The 20,558-nt window shown below is 36.4% G+C and overlaps 1 protein-coding gene across 1 annotated transcript; it reads right to left on the bottom strand.

The window, feature by feature from the left end:
• Nucleotides 1-18,706: 18,706 nt before the first annotated feature.
• On the bottom strand, nucleotides 18,707-20,218 carry LOC101676033 (40S ribosomal protein S27-like). Its single transcript, XM_045066489.1, is given in 2 exon segments — nucleotides 18,707-18,987; nucleotides 20,098-20,218. Coding segments are annotated over 2 exon segments (402 nt in total).
• Nucleotides 20,219-20,558: the final 340 nt, after the last annotated feature.

Genomic DNA, 20,558 nt, shown 5'->3' with positions numbered 1-20,558 from the left:
ACACTCAGCAGGGAGATTCCTTGAGGATTTTCTCTCTCCCTTGCCCTCTACTCCTCTACCATCTCCCCTCCCCCACTCACAGCCATTCTTTCTTTCTTTCCCTCTCTCAAATAAATAAATAAATCTTTGAAAAAAAGGGGGGCGGGAGTTTAGAACTTTCAAAGCCACATGGTATGGACCACAGACACCCTCCCCGTACCTCATTTCTTACTCCATCCCTGGCCCATACCACACTTTTTGGTTCGTTTTTAAGTTGGGGAGGGTAAGATCACTATTATGGTAATGTTCAATGGTAGATTTGGGTTGAATACCCTGAGAGGGGATGCTATTTTGACTCTGTGTAATAACACATGGAGTGTGTGGGTCCCACATACATCCCACCACAACAGCTGAAAATGTACATGAAAGGTTTACCAGATGTCTCATCCATTCTCTTCTGTCTTCTATGTTCAGGATGATGCTATAGTTTTCAAAATGTTGCAGAGGTGGATTAAAATGTGCACTACTTTCAAAGAACATTTGAGATAATGAAAAGGGCAGTGTGGACCTCCCTAATGTGCTACTCTCTCAGGTAACTAAGGTTAGACTTCCAGGAATGATGTGAATCAATAATAATAATAGATTTCTGAATCCAGAGATCACACCTTTTGCCAAAACTATGAACTCTAATATAATATAGTGAAGGGTAATAATATGCCATCCCAAAATGTGTCACTTGAGAACAAGGATTATTTTGAGCTAAGGGAACTTGAAAAATAGTTGCAAGAAAGGTGTCTTAATTTCCTCTTTCTTCCTGAAATTAGGAAATAAAAGTCCTACAGGACATAAGCCCTCCCTTACCGGGAAAAAACAAATATTCTTTGAAAGGGAGTCAAACCTAAGAAAATTTTGTAAATAAAAATTATTAAATATACATTTTTAAATTTCACCTTCACCTCTCCATATATTTATGTTACATGTCCTTAATTGCCTGTCTTTGTTCAACTTAATACAAAATAGCATTTAGTTTTTGCCTTTCCTTTGAGTCTTCATTTTTTAATGCAGTCTCTTGTATTATGCACATGTGTGTGTTTTTCTTCTGCTAATCTGTCCTCTATCAATTTAATTTTCAAACCCAGTGAGAAGCCCAAAGAGGATAAAGGTAAAGTGTGTGCCTTCCTTACAATAGTATAGCAGAGTTAAAATTATGTTTCTGCTCCTACGACTATACTACCCTTGTTCTCAGGCTAAGCATACTGAATTTCTTTATTTATTTTCAGGGTGTTGGAAAGTATTAATTACAGATGTTGGATGGGCAATGCATTTTTTAAAAAGATTTTATTCATTTATATGACAGAGAGAGACACGGTGAGAGAGGGAACACAAGCAGGGGGACTAGGAGAGGGAGAAACAGGCTTCCCACCAAGCAAGGAGCCCAGTGTTGGGCTCAATCTCACAACCCTGGGACATGACCTGTGCAGAAGGCAGACACTTAACTGACCAAGTCACTCAGGCACCCCAGTCCTTTTACTATTTTAATCATTTGTCATCTTCCTAGAACACACACACACACAAACACACACACACACATACCACTGCTTATTAAAGCATACTTGAAATGCATTTACAAAGATTTTTATCAAAAATAATGAAAATATCAAAATTTCTGTGGCCTAAAATATGAAGCTTCAGTTGTCTGAAAAATTAGTTTTTGTGGAACACATCACTCTATCACTGATAAATAACTGAGGCATTGCTAGGAACAAGAAAATGAACAAAGTGAGTCACCAAATGCTATGTGTGAACATGTTTTTACAACTTGTGTCTAATTTATGTTTGCAAAAGATTCATATCACTTGGATTTTACATCTGGAAATAATCTTTTCAGTTAGTTCTAGTTTAAAAGGATGAATGAATTCAACATTGACAGAATTGAGGAGATATTGGATCCATATATTTTCACACTGAATTCAATGCTTACTTGGATTCAGTTAAAGCTAATTGAAACAAAGCCTGTCACATCACTGGCTGAGAAGTTACTTGTCAAAATTAACACAGTGGTGTACCTAGAAGATAGATACAGCATTCCTTGAGATGAAATGTGATTAAAAATACACTGATTTGAAGTACAAATTGTCACACAATGAAGACATTCTGAAATAAGTTCCCAAAATACAAAGGAAAAAGGGCAAAGAGAATAGCAATTTAAAAGAAAGTGAAACCCTATCAATCATATGTCAATCTTAATGAACTTGCAATATCTCAAGATCTACCTCTTTCCCAAATATTCTACAATTTTTAAGAGCTTAGAGATGTACACACAAGATGATATATATTTTTTCACATATGGAATACACACTTAATTGTACTAATGTTTTTTTAAATTTTTTTTAATTTTTAATTTTTTATAAACATATATTTTTATCCCCAGGGGTACAGGTCTGTGAATCACCAGGTTTACACACTTTACAGCACTCACCAAAGCACATACCTTCCCCAATGTCCATAATCCCACCCCCTTCTCCCAAACCCCCTCCCCCCAGCAACCCTCAGTTTGTTTTGTGAGATTAAGAGTCACTTATGGTTTGTCTCCCTCCCAATCCCATCTTGTTTCATTGATTCTTCTCATACCCACTTAAGCCCCCATGTTGCATCACTACTTCCTCATATCAGGGAGATCATATGATAGTTGTCTTTCTCCGCTTGACTTATTTCACTAAGCATGATACGCTCTAGTTCCACCCATGTTGTCGCAAATGGCAAGATTTCATTTCTTTTGATGGCTGCATAGTATTCCATTGTGTATATATACCACATCTTCTTGATCCATTCATCTGCTGATGGACATCTAGGTTCTTTCCATAGTTTGGCTATTGTGGACATTGCTGCTATAAAAATTCGGGTGCATGTGCCCCTTTGGATCACTACGTTTGTATCTTTAGGATAAATACCCAATAGTGCAATTGCTGGGTCATAGGGCAGTTCTATTTTCAACATTTTGAGGAACCTCCATGCTGTTTTCCAGAGTGGCTGCACCAGCTTGCATTCCCACCAACAGTGTAGGAGGATTGCCCTTTCTCCACATCCTCGCCAGCATCTGTCATTTCCTGACTTGTTTATTTTAGCCATTCTGACTGGTGTGAGGTGATATCTCATTGAGGTTTTGATTTGTATTTCCCTGATGCCGAGTGATATGGAGCACTTTTTCATGTGTCTGTTGGCCATCTGGATGTCTTCTTTGCAGAAATGTCTGTTTATGTCCTCTGCCCATTTCTTGATTGGATTATTTGTTCTTTGGGTGTTCAGTTTGCTAAGTTCTTTATAGATTCTGGACACTAGTCCTTTATCTGATATGTCGTTTGCAAATATCTTCTCCCATTCTGTCAGTTGTCTTTTGGTTTTGTTAACTGTTTCCTTTGCAGTGTAAAGCTTTTGATCTTGATGAAATCCCAATAGTTCATTTTGCCCTTGCTTCCCTTGCCTTTGGCGTTGTTCCTAGGAAGATGTTGCTGCGGCTGAGGTCGAAGAGGTTGCTGCCTGTGTTCTCCTCAAGGATTTTGATGGATTCCTTTCTCACATTGAGGTCCTTCATCCATTTTGAGTCTATTTTCATGTGTGGTGTAAGGAAAAGGTCCAATTTCATTTTTCTGCATGTGGCTGTCCAATTTTCCCAGCACCATTTATTGAAGAGGCTGTCTTTTTTCCATTGGACATTCTTTCCTGCTTTGTCGAAGATTAGTTGACCGTAGAGTTGAGGGTCTATTTCTGGGCTCTCTATTCTGTTCCATTGATCTATGTGTCTGTTTTTGTGCCAGTACCATGCTGTCTTGATGATGACAGCTTTGTAATAGAGCTTGAAGTCTGGAATTGTGATGCCACCAACATTGGCTTTCTTTTTCAATATCCCTTTGGCTATTTGAGGTCTTTTCTGGTTCCATATAAATTTTAGCATTATTTGTTCCATTTCTTAGAAAAAGATGGATGGTACTTTGATAGGAATTGCATTAAATATTTAGATTGCTTTAGGTAGCATAGACATTTTCACAATATTTATTCTTCCAATCCAGGAGCATGGAACATTTTTCCATTTCTTTGTGTCTTCCTCAATTTCTTTCATGAGTACTTTATAGTTTTCTGAGTATAGATTCTGTGCCTCTTTGGTTAGGTTTATTCCTAGGTATCTTATGGTTTTGGGTGCAATTGTAAATGGGATTGACTCCTTAATTTACCTTTCTTCTGTCTTGCTGTTGGTGTAGAGAAATGCAACTGATTTCTGTGCATTGATTTTATATCTTGACACTTTACGGAATTCCTGTATAAGTTCTAGCAGTTTTGGGGTGGAGTCTTTTGGGTTTTCCACATATAGTATCATATCATCTGCGAAGAGTGATAATTTGACTTCTTCTTTGCCGATTTGGATGCCTTTAATTTCCTTTTGTTGTCTGATTGCTGAGGCTAGGACTTCTAGTACTATGTAAATAGCAGTGGTGATAATGGGCATCCCAGCTGTGTTCCTGACCTTAGCGGAAAAGCTTTCAGTTTCTCTCCATTGAGAATGATATTTGCGGTGGGTTTTTCATAGATGGCATTGATTATATTGAGGTTTGTGCCCTCTATCCCTACACATTGAAGAGTTTTGATCAGGAAGGGATGCTGTACTTTGTCAAATGCTTTTTCAGCATCTATTGAGAGTATCATATGGTTCTTGTTCTTTCTTGTTGGATCACATTGACTGATTTGTGGATGTTGAACCAACCTTGCAGCCCTGGAATAAATCCCACTTGGTCGTGGTGAATAATCCTTTTAATGTACTGTTGGATCCTATTGGCTAGTATTTTGTTGAGTATTTTCGCATCTGTGTTCATCAAGGATATTGGTCTATAGCTCTCTTTTTTGATGGGATCCTTTTCTGGTTTTGGGATCAAGGTGATGCTGGCCTCATAAAATGAGTTTGGAAGTTTTCCTTCCATTTCTATTTTTTGGAACAGTTTCAGGAGAATAGGAATTAGTTCTTCTTTAAATGTTTGGTAGAATTCCCCCGGGAAGCCGTCTGGCCCTGGGCTTTTGTTTGTTTGGAGATTTTTAATGACTGTTTCAATCTCCTTACTGGTTATGGGTCTGTTCAGGCTTTCTACTTCTTCCTGGTTCAGTTGTGGTAGTTTATATGTTTCTAGGAATGCATCCCTTTCTTCCAGATTGTCAAATTTGTTGGCATAGAGTTGCTCATTGTATGTTCTTATAATAGTTTGTATTTCTTTGGTGTTAGTTGTGATCTCTCCTCTTTCATTCATGATTTTATTTATTTGAGTCCTTTCTCTTTTCTTTTTGATAAGTCGGGCCAGGGGTTTATCAATTTTATTAATTCTTTCAAAGAACCAGCTCCTAGTTTCGTTGATTTGCTCTATTGTTTTTTTGGTCTCTATTTCATTGATTTCTGCTCTGATCTTTATGATTTCTCTTCTCCTGCTTGGCTTAGGGTTTCTTTCTTGTTCTTTCTCCAGCTCCCTTAGGTGTAGGGTTAGGTTGTGTACCTGAGACCTTTCTTGTTTCTTGAGAAAGGCTTGTACCGCTATATATTTTCCTCTCAGGACTGCCTTTGTTGTGTCCCACAGATTTTGAACCGTTGTATTTTCATTATCATTTGTTTCCATGATTTTTTTCAATTCTTCTTTAATTTCCTGGTTGACCCATTCATTCTTTAGAAGGATGCTGTTTAGTCTCCATATATTTGGGTTCTCTTCAAACTTCCTTTTGTGGTTGAGTTCTAGCTTTAGAGCATTGTGGTCTGAAAATATGCAGGGAATGATCCCAATCTTTTGATACCGATTGAGTCCTGATTTAGGACCGAGGATGTGATCTACTCTGCAGAATTTTCCATGTGCACTAGAGAAGAATGTGTATTCTGTTGCTTTGGGATGAAATGTTCTGAATATATCTGTGATGTCCATGTGGTCCAGTGTGTCGTTTAAGGCCTTTATTTCCTTGCTGATCTTTTGCTTGGATGATCTGTCCATTTCAGTGAGGGGAGTGTTAAAGTCCCCAACTATTAATGCATTATTGTTGATGTGTTTCTTTGATTTTCTTATTAATTGGTTTATATATTTGGCTGCTCCCACATTGGGGGCATAGACATTTAAAATTGTTAAATCTTCTTGTTGGACAGACCCTTTGAGTATGATATAGTGTCCTTCCTCATCTCTTATTATAGTCTTTGGCTTACAATCTAATTGATCTGATATAAGGATTTCCACTCCTGCTTTTCTGATGTCCATTAGAATGGTAAATTCTTTTTTACCCCCTCACTTTAAATTTGGAGGTGTCTTCGGGCTTAAAATGAGTTTCTTGGAGGCAACATATAGATGGGTTTTGTTTTTTTATCCATTCTGATACCCTGTGTCTTTTGACAGGGGCATTTAGCCCATTAACATTCAGGGTAACTATTGAGAGATATGAATTTAGTGCCATTGTATTGCCTGTAAGGTGACTGTTACTGTATATGGTCTCTGTTCCTTTCTGATCTACCACTTGTAGGCTCTCTCTTTGCTTAGAGGACCCCTTTCAATATTTCCTGTAGAGCTGTTTTGGTGTTTGCAAATTCTTTCAGTTTTTGTTTGTCCTGGAAGCTTTTAATCTCTCCTTCTATTTTCAATGATAGCCTAGCTGGATATAGTATTCTTGGCTGTATGTTTTTCTCGTTTAGTGCTCTGAAAATATCATGCCAGCTCTTTCTGGCCTGCCAGGTCTCTGTGGATAAGTCAGCTGCCAATCTAATATTTTTACCATTGTATGTTACAGACTTCTTTTCCCGGGCTGCTTTCAGGATTTTCTCTTTGTCACTGAGACTTGTAAATTTTATTATTAGGTGACGGGGTGTGGGCCTATTCTTATTGATTTTGAGGGGCATTCTCTGAAGCTCCTGAATTTTGATGCTCGTTCCCTTTGCCATATTGGGGAAATTCTCCCCAATAATTCTCTCCAGTATACCTTCTGCTCCCCTCTCTCTTTCTTCTTCTTCTGTAATCCCAATTATTCTAAAGTTGTTTCGTTTTATGGTGTCACTTATCTCTCGAATTCTCCCCTCGTGGTCCAGTAGCTGTTTGTCCCTCTTTTGCTCAGCTTCTTTATTCTCTGTCATTTGGTCTTCTATATCACTAATTCTTACTTCTGCCTCATTTATCCTAGCAGTGAGAGCCTCCATTTTTTATTGCACCTCATTAATAGCTTTTTTTGATTTCAACTTGGTTAGATTTTAGTTCTTTTATTTCTCCAGAAAGGGCTTTTATATCTCTCGAGAGGTTTTCTCTAATATCTTCCATGCCTTTTTCGAGCCCGGCTAGAACTTTGAGAATTGTCATTCTGAACTCTAGATCTGACATATTACCAATGTCTGTATTGATTAGGTTCCTAGCCTTTGGTACTGCCTCTTGTTCTTTTTTTTGCGTTGAATTTTTCTGTCTTGTCAATTTGTCCAGATAAGAGTATATGAATTAACAAGTAAAATACTAAAAGGGTGGCAACAACCCCAGGGAAATATGCTTTAACCAAATTAGAAGAGATCCCAAATCGTGAGGGGGTAGGAAGGGGATTAAAAGATGTTCAAAAGGAAGAAAGAAAAAAAAAAAGAAAAAAGAAAAAAAAAGAAAAGAAAAGAATTAAAAAAAGAAAACAAATAAGAAAAATATAAAAAAGAAAATATATATATATTGGATTAACTAGTTAAAAAACGTTAAAAAAGAAAAAGTTAAAAGTTAAAAAAAAATTACCAGAAGGCGAGAAAAAAAAACAAAAAATGAAAAAGAAAAAAATCAAATTAACTGCAAGACTAATAAAAATCACAGGAAAAAAGCCATGCGTCCCGTTCTTTGCTTTCTCCTCCTTTGGAATTCTGCTGCTCTCCTTGGTATTGAAACCACACTCCTTGGTAGGTGAACTTGGTCTCGGCTGGATTTCTTGTTGTTCTTCTGGGGGAGGGGCCTGTTGTAGTGATTCTCAAGTGTCTTTGTCCCAGGCGGAATTGCACCGCTCTTACCAGGGGCCGGGGTGAGTAATCCGCTCGGGTTTGCTTTCAGGAGCTTTTGTTCCCTGAGCGCTTTCTGTAGAGTTCCGGAGGACGGGAATACAAATGGCGGCCTCTTGGTCTCCGGAGGAGCCGAGAGCCCCACTCCTAAGTGCGCCCTCAGAGAACAGCACCCAGTTACTCCCGTCTGCTTGTCCTCCAGCCGTGCTCCGAGCTCACCAAGCCTGCGACCGGTTCAAGGTAACCCTGAGCTGCCAGCTTACTGTTGGCTCTGTCTCTGTAGCCGGCTTTCCCATTCCAATACCCGCAAGCTCTGTGACACTCAAACACCCCGATCCTTCTGTGACCCTGCGGGACCTGAGGCCACGCTGACCCCGCGTGGGCTTCGCCCCGGTTTAGCCTCTGGAATGATGTCCCTCAGCGGAACAGACTTTTAAAAGTCCTGATTTTGTGCTCTGTTGCTCCTCTGCTTGCCGGGAGCCGGCCCCTCCCCCCACGGTCTATCTTCCTGTCGCTTCAGATTCACTTCTCCGCTGGTTCTACCTTTCAGAAAGTGGTTGTTTTTCTGTTTCCAGAATTGCTGTTCTTCTTCTCTTTGATCTGCCGATGGATTTTCAGGTGTTTGCAATCTTTAGATAAGCTATCTAGCTGATCTCCGGCTAGCTGAAGTAGTCTCAGCCTGCTACTTCTCCGCCATCTTGACTCCGCCCAATTGTACTAATGTTTTTATTGTGAAAGTAATATTCTCTTGTGCTGCTGGTAGAAGTACAAATTGGAGCAAATATCTCAAATATAATTTTGATAAATAGATGATAAACAATAAATGTTAATATAAATATTTGAGATATTTTTTCCCAACTTCCACTTCTGAGACTCAATGCAAAAAATACAGAATGATTTTATTCAATTTTATTATTGTAAAAAATCTAAGACATTCTAAATACCCCAACTAAACTCTTCCTAAGAGAAGGCATATAATCATGAATATCTATCAAGATTTATTTTGAAATATAACTAAATAATTTACATGCCTACTTTTAAAGGAAAAACATTCATAATCAATTTTTTTGATTTATATGAAATGTAAAAATCATTTTCTTTTGGTAAGATTTGTTAAATTAGAGATTAATTCTTAGCATGAAACCCAGAGAGTGATTTAAATGACTTATTTTTTCTGTCACTTTATTTCCATCATTGACAAAAATTTTGATTCCCATGAAAATGATGACTAGAATGGAAATAATACTCTCAATACTACTTCCTACAATTTGGTGTATTCTGAGCCAGTTCAAAGTCACTTATTTCGAAGCCCAAACATTTTGTTCCCCTGATTGTTGAAATCAAAACAGTTTATTCTTAATGAGATTCTTTTTTTTTTGAAGAATTTATTTATTTATTTGACAGAGAGAGATCACAAGTAGGCAGAGAGGCAGGCAGAGAGGTGGGGGGAAGCAGGCCTCCCACCGAGCAGACTAGATCCCAGGACCCTGAGATCATGACCTGAGCTAAAGGCAGAGGCTTAACCCACTGAGCCACTAGGACACCCCTCTTGATGAGATTCTATAAAAACTTTGTCACATTCAGGCAGTGGTCTTCAGTGTTTGGGAAGCACATATTACTATTGCTATTAGAAAGCACAATTACTATTACTGCTGGGAAGCACTATTACTATTATTTTCTGTTATCTGTATGCCATCTTTGTCATCATCACCCTTATTACCACTATCATGATCATTATCATATGCATTGATTTTATTTTATAGGACACAAATTATGCTAGATTTATGTACATGGATTTCTTTTTCAATTAAGGTTCACTCTAAATTTATGAGAGTTCTATACACTAATCGTCACCACTCACAAAGAGTACCAGAGGCTTAGCAGAATTATCTAAGATCAAATACAAATAAATGTCAGAGGGCTCCAAAAGCCTGAAGTTGGATCCTGCTTTATTACTAGTGCTTCAGAACAATTAGAGCAACATCTGGTTGAATACATTTTCTAACTCACGTATTTCACCTATCTATTCTGACATTAAAACAAACTAGCTTCCATGAAGCACTCAGATATAAGTAAATGTGAAATATAAGGACCTCTAAACATATTCTCACTAATTAGATTACCTCAGGAATAAATTGCTGTAAACTTCAGTAACTTGGTTGTGAAAGATGTAAGTGCATACATGTATGCATGTAGAAGGAAGAGTAGCTTAGTCAATAAATTATATTAGAACTTTTCAAGCATTGATGTTTTCAGAGGCTACAGATTCATTACAATAGTATTTTTTTCCATCTTAAGTTATAAAATCTTCTCATTTCCACACTCTTTCCAGTTTGGGGAATTTGCCAGGGATTCTGGGAGAATAGAAGAAAGCCTGTCTGATACATTCTTTTTACAGCAAGTCAGGAGTCCGGGAACAACTTTTTAATATTATACTTTATAGCATAAATCTTATTTGAATATAGTCATATGCAACTGAAATCGCCACAATAGCTATGATAAAGTGAAGTATTAGCACAAGTGTAATTAATTGAGGGTTATTCATTTCAGTTTAGGTATAATTAGAAAATATAGATCTTTTATTTAATTTAATAACGTTGCATTTTGTTGTGTGATTGTTAGACACATAAAATGTAAAAAACACCTCTTGTCTTGTTTTACCACATGAGTGTAGGATACCACTTTTTCTTTGGTATGTACGCCTGTCCTGCAATTTTCTCCCTTTCCTATGAATGTTTATTGTCATGGTTGCTTTTTGTCATTCTAAACAAGTGTTTTCCTTTCATAAATAGCACTTGCCTTTTGAGTAAATAAAGTTTTGAACATTTTTGAAATATAACAACAGTGTTTTAATTACAAACACGAGCTTTTTGATAATAGAGCTTATTCTTTTACATGTATTTGAGAGCAAGAAAGATTTCCATAGTGCTTTGAAGATGTTTGGCACATCATTATTCTATTAAAATGGCCCTACATTTTCAATCAGCTGTTTTTAATGATGGAGAAACAGTTTTACATACAACAGACTACAAACAGCTATACATTTTTTTGTTAAATTAAATAGATGAGTTGTAATAATGTATCGACATCATGATTTAGATCTATTTTGTCATATTCTTCACAAATTTTCCTTAAGATGAGATAAAACTCTTTAAAAATCTTAAAAAACAAAGAACAAGGTGGGCAAAGACCTGCCCCCTTTTAGAATCCATTGGCAAAATGTATCCATGTTCTACTACCTGATGTCTAATATCTTCAGAACAACTTACATTTATGTAAGAACACATTTGTCTAAAAATCTTCACATAGACTCTCTTTTGATCCTCACAATAAAACCAACAAAGGTAGAGCAAGTTCTATTCCCCTTTGGAAAGTTGAGAAAACATATATGCAAAGGATTTATTTGCCCAAAGTCAGAGTTAAATTTTAATGCAAAATCCCAGTTTCCTTTACCTTCCTTACTTTTACCTCCCATCTCTGTGCATGACCAAAAAATCACATAACCTCTAGTATATATATATATAGACATATATGTATGTTCATATAGTAATACATGTAATATAAAGTAATATATAAATATAAAATTTTATATAAAGTAATATATAATATATATAAATAATATATATACTATTAATAGCCAATTCTTGACCACAATTACTAGGTATTTGTTAACCAACTGCTTAATTATAGACTGTATATGCATGCCCTCTTTTAAATACCATAGTCAGATAGAGCTGACACTATGATCTGTGAATTACACATCAGAAGAAATTATAGCACACATTGGTAGGTTCACCTCTATTACGTCTATCATTAGTATTTACAGTCAGAGAAGAGTTGATTCTGTTGTAACTTTGTGCATAACAACTGGTATAGTCTTATATGTTGATAGTATGAAGATGAATATTTCATGGTGTGGAAACCACAGTAGTGGTTTCCAAAACAAAGAGTTTGTTAACTGTTTAATATAATTCTTAATTAAACAGAGGATTCCAATAAAGAACAGCAATATATATTATAGAATACAGTCATCTGAAGTGGCCCATGGTCATTAGGCTCTAGTATTTCCCACTGGCTAAACATGTTTCATTAAAAAAAAGTCAAACCCTCAGTGGGTTTATTGTTTTCCCTTGTATTAGGGAAATTCACTTGGGAAGTGAGTGCTCATTATTGTTCTTTAAAGTGTCATTCATTTACATTCCTGTAAGGATTCCCAGTGTTCTTGTGATGGGTGTTTGTTATGCTGGAAATGTAACCCATCCAATTGTGCAGGAAAGAAGATGAACTTTTTGAATACTGCTATTATTTATTTCAAGTAGACAGGCAAGCCATTCTCTCAGACGAAGACCAGTAGTTAACCTTACCCTGTGTATTTTCTTGTAAAGAGAAGAAACAATTCCAGGGAATGGCTAGGAGGGAACTTCAGCAATTCTAACACCTGAATCTTTCAGTTGAAAAGTTGTTGAGGGTTGTTATACATCTGTTAAATCAAGCATATTTTGTAGAATTTAGAAAAAGAGTAGTTTGTATCACTTATAATGTGGGAAACTTTTCTCTCAATTTGCTTCTCTTAACTTTCTTTTCTTTTAGTTAATTTTCCTTTTACCACAGAATTGTAGGACTGAGCTACTGGATGTTGTCTCTAACCTCCAATCTCCCAAGAAAGGCTTTCTGTTTCTGTTCTGAATAACAAAATTTTCTCTCTATATATTCTCTTTGGAGCATCATATGGTACAATGGTTCCCAAACATCAGTGTACATGAAGTTACACTTGAAACCTATAGTCACAATGCAACATCTTGGACTTCACTTTCATATTCCAAATCAGGTACTCAGGATGGCATCCAGGGATCTTTTAACAAAGAATATGTTTATGTAGTATTTGGGGGAAGCACACTGAATTAGAAGAATCTAGAGCCTGGATTGAGAAACCATGGCCAACAAGCCAAGTCTATCCTGATGCTTGTTTCATTAAGTAAACTTGTACTGAAACACAGCCAAATTTGTTTTTTGACAAACTTTTGTTACAAAGCAAAATTGAGTAGTTATGACACAGACCTTATGGATTGTAGAACCTAAAATATTTGCTGCCCATTGACCTGCTGTCTAAAGTCCAGACATATATTTGTATTATGTGTTCAGGATCTTGTACTAAAAATCATCAAATACAAACATGATCAAAAATGAAATTGAAATATTACCATCTCAGAGATACTAAACATCCATTTTAGCCTTCAAATTCCTCCAACAAAGATTCTCTTGCCATGAACCCTGATCTAAATGGACTGAAGTGAGAATAAAGGCAGCATTCCCTCATATGACAGTGCTAAGGTAATTGACTAGGTGGACCTGTGTACATATTGTCTAACCCCTCTCCGACTCTAACTCTAATTTGGAAGGATGCTTTATCTCTGGAGGAAGCTAATGATTTCTGGACATATCCTGGTTAAAAAAAAAAAAGGAAAATAATTTTAGAACATATAGTTGACTGACCCTGTGCTTATCTCCAGGACTAGTCTTAATACTTAGAGAAAGTAAATCTTGGACAGTGCAGATATTTCAGCCTGCAACCATGAGCTGGATATATGTTATAAAATTACCTATTTGTGATAATGAGATGCCTAAATTATAACCATTACCGCTATTTCTGCTTCTGTACCTTTGCTTGCCAACCCATGAGGAGGTGGAAAAATACCAGTAGACTTTCTATAGACACTCTGTAACCACACATCCCCCTCCCAGAATTGAACCTGACACAATAGCTGCTTCCAGACCCCTCCGTCCCACCAGCTCTGGGCCAAGAGATAACAGCCATCTGATGCCAGAGAAATCCCCACTCGAAATTGGACATAACAGAATGACTGCTCCCGGACCCCCCATCCGGCTCTGAGCCAAGAGATAACAACCATCTGGTGCCCTGTGGCTTGACAGGAAGACCCTGGTCAATCTTGAGGTGACACATACCCTAGTGGCGCCAACTCAGCAGTTTGAAGAAGGACCCTTTGCTTGAAGAGCCCTTTGACCTAACCAATAATCTGTTCCCAGCCCTTTCCCGCTCTGTAGCGCGCCAGTCATATTATAGAGTTCCTTTTTTATTTTCCCACGGTATGTGGCGATTTGTTACAAGATACTATGATGTATGCTAAGTCCCTGCCTCCCCAAAAATGGTGTATAAAAGGTGTTGTGATCCTGAGCTCGGGACCTCTTAGCGTCACTGGCAAGGAGTGTGCAGAGGTTCGGGTTCGAACTCGTAATTAATGACGCTTGCTGTTTGGCTTTGACTCTGGACTCTGGTGGTCGTCTTTGGGGGGTCTCAAAATTTAGGCACAACAATAACTGCATGTTGTTAATCGTTCTAATGATTATCCCAATTTATGTACTTTTTTGATCGTTTAATTTAAATGTCTTTTCTGACCTCCAGGTATATCAACCTTTAACTTATAATTTCAAGCCCCATCCATTGTACAGTGCTTACATTACAACCATCTTAAATGTCAAAAAATTACTGAAGAAAAATAAAACCTACCAAAATTTGATGACATATTTAAATCTATAAATGCAAGACATGCAATGAGCTCTAAGTGGGGGGAGGGGAGAAAGAGAGAGGGCACAAGGTGACATATAGTAATGAAATGGCCAAAAACAAATGAATATTTTGAAAGTCACAAGAAAGGCACTGATTACATACAAGAAAATCTCAATAAAATTATCAGCTGATTTCTCTTGAGAAGGTGAAGGTAAGAAGTTAGTGGTATGGTAAGAATGTGGGATGGTAAGAAGGCAGTTGGAAGTTAAGAAGGCAGTGGGATGATCTATTTAAATACTAAAGAAGAAAAAAATTTCAGAAAGTAAAAAAATTCTATATTCATCAAAGTTTCCCTTCAAAGATGAGGGAAAAGTCAAAAGATTCCATGATAAACAACAAACCCAGGGAGTTTACTATCAATATATTTGTTTTAGGAGAAATACAAAAGAAAGCCCTTTAGTCTGAAATGAAAGAATGCTAGACAGTAACTCCAAGATATGTGAGATTTAAACTCTCCAGTGAAAGTAAATACATAGGCAAATATAAAACTCAGTGTTATTATTGTTATTTTATTATTATATTAATATTATATAATATACATATTAATATGATTAATATTTTGTTAATTTTAAAAAGTTTTATTTAGCATTATAATACAATTTTATAAAAATATTTATGTATTCATGACATTAAGGACATAATCTATGAAGCTATAATGTGTGGCAATGAAAAAGACTGGAGGGGTTAGGAATAGAGCTGTACAGAAGTAGCATTTTTGTATGAGGTTACACTTAAGTCAGTGTCAATTCAAATTAGATAGTTTTAACTTTGCGATATTGTATGTAATCCCTGTGGTAACTGGAAAAAAAAATCTGTAGAATATTCATGAAAGGAGATGAAAAAAGAATCTAAATGTATCACTATAGGACCTCAGAAAAATGATGGGCTAGGAAGCTCCAGGCCCTCATTTCTCCATGAAAACAAACAAGCAAACAATATAAAGACCAAAGTAACTTTGTGGGAACACTAGATATCAGTCAAGAAGCAGCAACACCTAAGTGATTGCTTAAACATGATAAAGCCACATTCAACACAACTGGAAACTGTGGCATTTTTGCTATCTTTAGCGTCACCCCAGGCCCAGTTAATCTTGGTAGGGTCACAGTCCCAGGCTCTGCCCTTAGTATGAAAATAGAGAAATGAAATGTGCTTGCACATTCTGGCTTTTTTGTTTATTTGTTTGCTTGTTTTTTAAGATTTTATTTATTTATTTGAGAGAAAGAGAGAGAACAAAGGCAAGGGGAGAGGCAGCGGGAGAGGGACAAGCAGACTCTTCACAGACCAAGGAGCCTGATGCAGGGCTTGATTCCAGGACCTCAAGATCACACCCTGAGCTGAAGGCAGTTGCTTAACCATCTAAGCTACCCAAGCACCCCCATTCTGGCTTATTTATGAATGGCCAAAGAGACTGGTTTCTCTCTTTCCTAACTTAAAAAGGACTGATAAAGACAGTGGCAGTTTGAATATCAGAATGGAGGCCACTAAAAACAATGAAAGGTACTGAGGTAGGATACTGATTCAGGGAACTGTGTATCCATGCTTGCCTGGAACACGAGATGCTAAGAAAAGGGATACAACAACACACCTGAGACTCTGAGAAGAAAACCAATATTGTGAGGAAAATTAGGACATTTAAAAATAGCAATGTATACCAGAGAACTGGGAGGGAAAGAAAAACAAAACAAAACACACGCAGCCACAGATTCAGGGAAGATACATCCTGCACAATTATTTGAAAAGACCCTGCATGTTCACTCCAAGCTGATTAGTGAACGCCAGACTGCAAAGATTGAGAAGCATTCTTATTTTTCAAATGCCCAATTTTCAACAAAATATAAAACATACAAATAAACTGGGAAATAGCACTCATTTATACAAATGAAATAAATCAGAAACTGACCTAAGAAAATTCAGCCTTCTCACTTACTTAATAAGGAATTTGAAAAACTTCCTTGGGGCGCCTGGGTGGCTCAGAGGGTTGAGCCTCTGCCTTCAACTCAGGTCATGGTCCCAGGGTCCTGGGATCGAGCCCTGCATTGGGCTCTCTGCTCAGTAAGGAGCCTGCTTCTCCTTCTCTCTGCCTGCTACTCTGCCTATTTGTGATCTATCTGTCAAATAAAAAAATAAAATCTTAAAAAAAAAAATCTTCCTTAAATATGCTTAATGGGGTAAAAGAAAAAGTAAAGAAACTAAACATATTAAAACTCAATATACGGGGGTACCTGTGTGGATCAGTCAGTTAAGAGGTTGGCTCTTAATTTTGGATCAAGTCATGATCTCAGGGTCCTGGGATCAAACCCCATATGGGGTTCCATGATCAGTGGGAGAGTCTGCCTAAGGATTCTCTCTCTCTCTGTCCCTGTACCAATTCTCTCTCTCTCTCAAAAATAAATAAAAATAAATAAATAAAACACAATATTATTAACCAGGTGAGAATAAAAGCAAAGAGACATTAATTATTTTTAAATGAATCAAACCAAGATTTTGAAGATGAAAAGCATAACAACTGAATTGAAAAATTTAGTAGAGGGGTTCAACAGCAGCCTAGAGTTCTTAGCATAAAAAAATCAGGGAAATGAATTCAAATCATTTGAAATCATTGAGTCTGAAGAGCAAAAAGAAAACAAAAATGAAGTAAAGTCAACAGAAGACTTGTATGGGGCATCATCAAGTAGACCCCCATCTATGTCCTAGAAAGAGAGCATGAAAGGGGCAGAAATTTACTTGAAGAAATAGTGGCTGAAAATTTTACAAAAATACAAAAAGAGGCTAATAAAATGTAAGTAGAAAAAAAAAAAAACAAGGATATTTGCACTGAGATATTATGATCAAATTGTTCAAAGTCTTAAGAGAGAATCTTGGATGTCCTGAGAGAAAAATGTTTTGTCATATGCAAAGGAAGCTCTATAAGATAATAAGCTGTCTTCTCAGCAGTAATCTTGCAGATAGAATGAAGTGGGATAAAATACTTAAAGTGCTAAGAGAAAAAAGTAACAAAAAAAATAATTCCATATCTAGCAAAAGTGTCCTTCAAAATGATGAGTAACTTAAGACTTTCCCAGATAAATAAAATTACTGGTTTCCATCAAAGCGAGTCCTTCAGGTTGGAAAAAAAACAAAATAGTAGACAGTTCCTGATAGATGTAAATATATGAAACAATTTTAAAACTGTATTATTATATTTTTTAACTACACTTTTATTCTTTCATAGAATTTAAGAGACAAAAATATATGAAATTATTTTAGATCTATGTTAATGGGTACATATATATAAAGATACAACTAAATAATGACATAAATAATGAAGTGGGGGAAGAAGCAGGAATGTAAAAGGTAAACATTACTTAATGTGATTGAAATTAAGTTGTTATCAATTAACATAGGTTGTTATAACTTTAGGATGTTTCATGTAATCCCTTGGCAATTGCTAAGAAAAGTATGTAGAGAATATATAACAGAAATAATATTAATACAAGGAAGGTAAAACCAGAAAAAAGGAGGGACAAAAAAGCTATAAGTCACAAACAAACAAACAAACAAAACCCAAAGGAGCAAGTCCTTTCCTATCATTAATTACTTTAAGTTTAAGCAGATTAAGCTCTCCAATTAATACAGATTAGCAGAATGGATAGGAAAAAACACAGTACCCAACTATATAATATCTACAAGAAACTTACTTTTGATCTAAGGAAAAACCTGTGCTCCAAATGAAATAAGAGGAAAAGATACTTCACACAACTTGTAACCAAACAAGAACAGGAGTCATTATATTAACACTTTAAAAATGAAGTGTTAGTAAAATATATTATAAATTACAAATTCAGAGATTACATAATGATGGAAGTGTTATTTATTCAAAAGATACAATTATATACCCATATGCCCCAAACACCTGAGTTCCTATATAATCTGAAGCCAACATTGGCACAACTAAAGGTAGATATAGGATGCTCTACAATAATAGTGGAAGACTCCTATGTCTACTTTAAATAATGGATAGAACAACATGGAAGGTCAATAAAGAAATAGAAGATATCTATGACACTACTAATAAGCTAGACCTAAAAGACATTTTTTAAAAATCCAAAATCTATTTATTGGGATAGTTTCCCACTCATTTTGATTCACCAGTGCAAGTGCTGCTTCCATCTGAAGGAGCATCCTTCTGTGAGCCTAGCTTTTTGTCCTGTAGTCTGGAAAAGGAAAATGGAACAGCCAACACACAAAACCACCATTTCTGCATGCCTAATGATGGTGGTGATTTTGTAGCATCATGGTCACTTCACATCCATGAAGTAGGGGTTGGGGCTCTGCAGCAGGCATTTCTTCTTGTTCTTGCTCTTTTCTGGGGACAGGTGGAAGAGGTCCTTCACAAAAGGTATGTATTTTAGGAAGGTAATCACTGCTGGAAAATATGGACCCAAAAGACATTTATGAAATACTGAACTCAACAACAGTAGATTGTTCTCTATGATAGACCATGGGTGTAGACACAATTCTTAATACATTTAAAAATTTTGAAAAAAAAAAAGTCTTTTCAATCACAAGGAATTAAATTAGAAATTGATAGCAGAAGGAAAACTGAAGGTCTAAAAGTGTTTGGAAATTAAACGGTATTTCTTCAATGGTTCAAAGGTGTCATAAGGAATTTAGAAAATATCTTGAGACAAACGAATATGAAAACACAGCATAATAAAACTTATGGGATGCAGTGAAAGCTGTTCTGGTAAGAGTCATTTATGACTATAAATGCTTACATTAAAAGAGAACAAGGTTTCAAACCAAAAATCTAAATGTTTACCTTAAGAAACTAGAAAATAAGAACACAATAGCAGAAGGAAGAAAATACTGTAAGCAAAGATAAATAAAACAGAGAATAGAAAATATAAATAAAACAGAGGGTTAGTTCTTCAAAATGAGAAAATTAATAAACAATTAGCTAGACTAAAAAAGAAACAAAAGAGTCAAGTAAAAAGAAAAAAGATTTTTTCAGAATACTATGAACAACAATATACTAAAAAATTAGAAAATCTAGATGAAATTAGTAAATTCTGGGTGGAATGCAACCCACCAAGACTGAATCATGAAGAAATAGAAAGCCTGATAGACCTAAAAAGGGAAAGAAGATTGAATTACTAATCAAAATTTTCCAAACAATGAAAAGCAGAATACCAACAGTCATTACTAGTAAATTCTACCAAACATTTAAAGAAAAATAAATACCAGTACTCTTCAAATTCTTACAAAAAAATTGAAGGAGAGAGAATACTTCTTAACCAACTCCATTAATTATAATTCATTATTCCTGATGTATACTGATTAAAAATCCCATCTAAATACCAGTAAAGATAATCCTAGAGAGGGGGAACAGGACAGCAGAGGAGTAGGAGACTTAAATTTCTTCTGGTTCCAGGAATTTAGGTAGATAGTTATCAAACAATTCTGGTCACCTACAAACTCAACAGGAGATCACAGATAATAATAGCAGCAATTCTATGAACAGAAAAGCAACCACCAATTGCTGGAATGGAGGACATGAGGAGAAATGAATCCGAGGTGATATTTGGGAAGGTAGACTGCATGAGGACGGAACCTCTTTTAGCTGCATACCAGCAGATGATAGAGCGGTGGCGCATGAAATCAGGACTTTTAGAGTTTGGTCCATTGAGGAATGCTGCTCCAGTGGCTAACCAGGGCTAACAGTGTGGTCTCATGACCCTTGGGGTCACAGAAAGACTGGGGGTGCCTGAGTGTGGCAGAGCTCCCAGGCATCAGAACAGAGAAACCAGCTCCAAAGACAGAGCCAAAAAGTGGGCTCTTTAGCTCAGGGTTTCCATAAATTGTGATCTGTGGCACAGTTGGGCCATTTCTCTTCAAGCATGGACCTAACAAGTGGTATATCTGGGGAAACACCCCTTCCTCCCCCAGGAAGAGCAGGATATGAGAGCACTGCAGGAAGCTGCTGGGTTTGGAAAC

The sequence above is a fragment of the Mustela putorius genome, unplaced genomic scaffold, assembly GCF_011764305.1.
Source record: "Mustela putorius furo isolate JIRA1106 unplaced genomic scaffold, ASM1176430v1.1 tig00003867_pilon_pilon_pilon, whole genome shotgun sequence".
Taxonomy (NCBI): domain Eukaryota; kingdom Metazoa; phylum Chordata; class Mammalia; order Carnivora; family Mustelidae; genus Mustela; species Mustela putorius.
The sequence above is the reverse complement of the archived record's forward strand: the minus strand, read 5'-3'. Positions and strand labels throughout refer to the sequence as shown.